At 29.9% G+C, this 5,000-nt stretch overlaps 1 protein-coding gene across 2 annotated transcripts in view; it reads right to left on the reverse strand.

Moving 5' to 3' along the window:
• LOC107742588 (canalicular multispecific organic anion transporter 2-like) overlaps positions 1 to 5,000 on the reverse strand; it is a 36,923-nt gene that overhangs the window by 8,099 nt on the left and 23,824 nt on the right. For both annotated transcript variants that reach the window (XM_016555627.1, XM_016555628.1), the window contains exons 11-15: positions 3,686 to 3,778; positions 2,318 to 2,521; positions 1,916 to 2,062; positions 1,038 to 1,125; positions 868 to 934 (exon numbers count right to left, since the gene is read on the reverse strand). In XM_016555627.1, the coding sequence (XP_016411113.1) occupies positions 868 to 934; positions 1,038 to 1,125; positions 1,916 to 2,062; positions 2,318 to 2,521; positions 3,686 to 3,778 (599 nt within the window). The remainder of the gene's footprint in view (positions 1 to 867; positions 935 to 1,037; positions 1,126 to 1,915; positions 2,063 to 2,317; positions 2,522 to 3,685; positions 3,779 to 5,000) is intronic.

Consider the following 5,000-nt stretch of genomic DNA (forward strand, 5'->3'; position numbering starts at 1 on the left):
TTTTGTTTTATTTTATCTTTATTTTATTTGTTTTGTTTTATTTTTATTTTTATATATATTTTATTTTATATCATTTTATCTTATCTTTATTTTACATTTTATTTTATTTATTTTAGTGTTTTTTATTTATATTTTACATAATTGTTTTATTTTATTTTATTGTATAATTTTTATTTTATTTTATATTTTACTTTATTTTGTGTCTTGTGTTGTCTTGTCTCTTGTGTTTTGACTGTTGTACTTTTAGCATCTTTTAAAGGAGCTATATAAAGTTATTATTATTTTTTCTCTGTTCTTTATTTGACGCATAACCCTGCGTCCCTCACTAACTGTGCACATGCACATACTCATGCAAAAAAAATGCATGCAAACATTTTCACAGAAATGTTGATACGTTGACAAGTTCGCACTTTTTTCTATTTAGAAACCACTCGCATGTGAAAATCCTTAAGAAACATCAACGCTGTCAGTATAAAATGCTTCTAATACATAGATATTGAATAATGAAGTGACCCTAAAATAAGTCTTTTGTATTTCAGTGCAATAGAAATAATGTGCTTTATAGCTTTAGGATAGATTCTGCACAAAACTGCGGCTGAAATATAGTCGAGGTCTTTATAAAAGTGGGTGTTTTGTTTTAATTACACTTTTGTCTTTACTGTAACCGTGATGCAAATGAAGTGAAGGAGGTTGTGCACAAAGCCCATATATGGAGATAGTGGGTGTGTATTATGCTAATGAGCATCTGCTGACACGCCCCCATCATTTAGCATAATTCCGATTCATCTGCATTGCTGTGAACCTTCTCTGAGCACACAAGTACGATCAGCTGTACACATTATGATGTTCAGTGAACACGAGTCTTACTTGTCGAGAGCGGCCTGGTCTTGTTTGGCCCATGAGAATTTCCCGTTTACGACGCTCACGGCGTATTCTGACGAGAGAGAAAGCGTGAGTCAGCTGAACTGAAGGAGAGGAAACCTGCAGACTGCAGGGATTTCACAATGACTCAGCATGAGAAGAGTGTGGGCTGTTACCTGACGTGTTGTTTCTTCGGTCCACGCTCTCGGGATCGAGCTCATCGTGACTCAGGAAGCCCTGGATGCGTTTCAGAGACACGCTGGCCTGACGGACGATCACACACAAAACAATCAGACAATTATTACAGGAATATCCTGTGGTGAATATTACAGTAAACTATCAAAACAAGCAAACGGTCAGAACTCAACCTGCATCACAGCTTTATAAAGTACGTCACTACTGATTAATTATTAGAGACAAATGATGACAAGGCCAACAGGTGATTACATATTAAATAACATTATATATATATATATATACATAGAGAGAGAAATATATATATATATATAAAGTCTTAAATATATACTGTATATGTGTGTATTTATATATACATAATAAATATACACAGTACACACACATATCATGTAAACACAAACTTTTATTTTGGATGCGATTAATCGTGATTAATCAATTTAACAACCCTAATATCTTATAATATCTTAAGTCCTAATATCTTAATAATCTTATAACCTATATTTCTTTAGCTCTATATGGCAGATGCTGGCAGAAAAGCAGAAAATAATGTATTATTAAGAATAAATAAATAAATACAATTTTTAAAATGTTTAAATAATATATACAGTGTGTATATATATTTTTTATTTTTTTATTTAAAATACTACATTTATCTTTTTGACAACTTATGACATAACTACATACATAAATACATATAAATACAGTATATATATATATTAGACAACTTTAGCTCTATATGACAGATGCCGGCAGAAAAGCAGAAAATAATTTTGCCTATATACTCATTTTCCGGCATATTCGCCAGCGTCTAAAGTTGTATTTAAGCTGTAATCTTCCAGTAATGTTAAGGAAGGCTCACTTGTACGATGCTGCTGATGACCTGCGGAAGCATGTTTAACGGGAACCTCAAGATGTTGAACAGAGACAGAGACACGAAGGCCTTCTCTGCGTCCAAGACATTGTTCTCATCCACAGTCACGAACACAGCAAACGTGGTCAAAGCCACCTGCACAAGAACCGTTACACATTTACACTTCAGTCAGTCATACAAACCTATAAGAGGCAAACGGATCAAAAGCAAACAACGGGCCGTGTTTCTTCTGCACTTTGAGCTTATTAATCACGCCGGCTAATGCACTTTTGAAACATGAGCCGGCAACTCGACGCCTAGATAGGGATCCAGCGCATCATTAGGCATATCAAAGATAAGATTCTGCATTTCCATCAGACACACGAAACCGCAGAGAAAGAGATAAGTTACCAGGAAGGGCGCGCTGGTCCAGGCCATGGTGGAGAGAGCGCTGAGATACGCCGTCTTACGCAGCACGTGCAGCTCCTTCTGCCGGATCTGCAGGATCTTCTGCTGGAAGGAGGTTTCCCAGGCGTACAGCTTCAGCACCTTGATGCCGTTCAGAATCTCGTTCATCAGCTTGATGCGCTCGTCCTTATACTTCATCTGCTCCACCTGTGCAGTTATTATTCATTTATTACATGAGCTTTCATTTTTCTACTTCGCATTTTAGTTTTAGTTAAAGTTTTTGTCATTTTGTTGTGCATTTCTGATTTTTTTATATAAATATAACATTTTATTTATTTTTATTCATTTAATATATAATTTTATTACTATTTCATATATTCAATTTAATATATAATTGTAATATTTTTTATTAATATTTTATTTCATTTCAGTTTTAGTTAAGTACATCAAATTAAACTAAATGAAAATGAGAAATGTTGCCTTACATTTAATATAATTTAGAAAATAATTTTGCCTCACTTTGAAAAAAAAAATCTATATTATATATGGTGGTCTCATACAAATGTACATATAATTTAATTTAATTTAACATTTTAATTTAATTTGATTTAACATTTTAATTTAATTTAATTTAATTTTGTTTTATGTTATTTAATTTTATTTTATTTTATTTTATTTTATTTTATTTTATTTTATTTTATGCCATAATCAACAGCATCTGTGACCTAGAGTCTAAATTTTATTAGTATTTAATTAGTCTTTTGGGTTTTTTAATATAATTTTTTTATATAAAAATGTATTAATTTTCATTTCAGTTTCAATTATTTAAGCACATCAAACAGATTAAAAATGAGATTAAATAAATGAGATAAAAGTGAGAAATGATGCCTTGGCAACTAGATGAAATAAAATAAGTGTTTTATATTTTTTATTTTTATTTAATTAACATTTATTTTATTTCAAGTAACACAAATGTTTTTTAATGGTTTTAGTTAATGATAATAATCATGACCATAACTGTTCAGCATACAAAAGTAACCAAAATATTAGCATTCAAACACTGAAATGCATTATTAATAACATAAACTGCCAACAGTGTGCTGAATTCCTATTATAGCATTGGCTGAATGGGAAAACTGGTTTTGATACGTTATTTTATTTCAGTCAACATCTATTTCAAATAATGAAAATGTTTTTTATGCTTTTAGACACCACACAAGCTGTTGTGTTTCCGGTTGGGTTTGCGATCTGTCTCTTTAAGAGGAAACGCCGGCTCGCTAGAAACTTCACCTAAATGTGAAGATCTGATAAGCTTGAGCCGTGAAAACCTCAGAGCTGATGCAAATATTGATGAAGAGAAGAGAGCCAAACCTGGTACGATCTGGTCTTCATGGCGATGAAAGCGTTGAAGGGGATCAGCAGAACCATGACGGCCAGACCGGCCAGAACCGACGGACCCAGATTCTGAACACAGCACAATAACAACATCAGCAGCCATCATTTTCTATTAGATTTCATTTTTTATTAGTTTATTTTCACATTCATTTTAGCTACGGTTTTAGTAATTTTGTTGTGTTTTTGTAATTTTCATTAGTTTTTGTTTTTTAAATATTTCTCTGTATTTTTATTCATTTATTAATCAATTAAATTGTATTAAGAATTATGAATTTTGATGTTTTTATTTTTAAGATTAGGCTTAGTAAATGATGATAAAATTTCTTTATTATTACATTTTCACCTTAATTTTAGCTAAAGTTTTAGTAATTTTGTGTTTTTGTCATTTTCATTAGTTTTTTTAATATTTCTCTGTATTTTTATTCAATTATTAATAAATTAAATTGTATTAAGAAGTATGAATTTTTATATTTTTATTTTTAAGATTAAGCTTAGTTCATGATAATTTAATTTTTTTAATTATTTTATTTTCACCTTAATTTTACCTAAAGTTTTAGTAATTTTGTGTTTTGTCATTTCCATTAGTTTTTTTAATGTCTCTATATTTTTTATAAATTTTATTTATTAATTTATGAATACATTAAATTGTATTATGAACTATTAATTCATCAATAATTATTAATATTAACAATTCATTTAATTATACATTTTATTTAGTTTTCATTATTTTTTTAAATATTTAAATATTTTAGTACTTCAAGTTAAACTAAATAAAAAATGCCATATAAAAAATTTTTAACCTTAAAAAATTATTTAATTTTAATTAACCAGTATTTAATTACTGCTAACCAGTATTAGCAGTATTTAATTTTAATTAACCTTTATTTTATTTCAAGTAACAAAAAGTGTTTTTTGGTTTTAGATTAGGTTTAGTTAACGATAATAACACTGACCAACAATATTATTAACATGACATTTGCTGAACTGGAAAATAGACCATTTTAAACGAAATGTGTTGAATTTCAATAGTTGCATGCTCTCGGCAATCAATAATTCACCTCAAAACACGTGCTGATCGATCGGCACAAACCGTGCATGTTGCAAATGAACCCGTATTTAATGTCAAACGTCTTTTTTGCACCTTGCAGAGTTTTGTTCAGGGTTTTGAATGCATGAAAGAATGTTAAGTTACATATTATCTTTAATAATAAAAAAAAACTGCCTTGCTATTTATTTCTCTCATAACGATGCGTGATTATACGGCCAGAAGCATTTTAGATTTGCATTCAGT

This window comes from Sinocyclocheilus rhinocerous, unplaced genomic scaffold (genome assembly GCF_001515625.1).
Source record: "Sinocyclocheilus rhinocerous isolate Xijiao unplaced genomic scaffold, SAMN03320098_v1.1 scaffold706, whole genome shotgun sequence".
NCBI lineage: Eukaryota > Metazoa > Chordata > Actinopteri > Cypriniformes > Cyprinidae > Sinocyclocheilus > Sinocyclocheilus rhinocerous.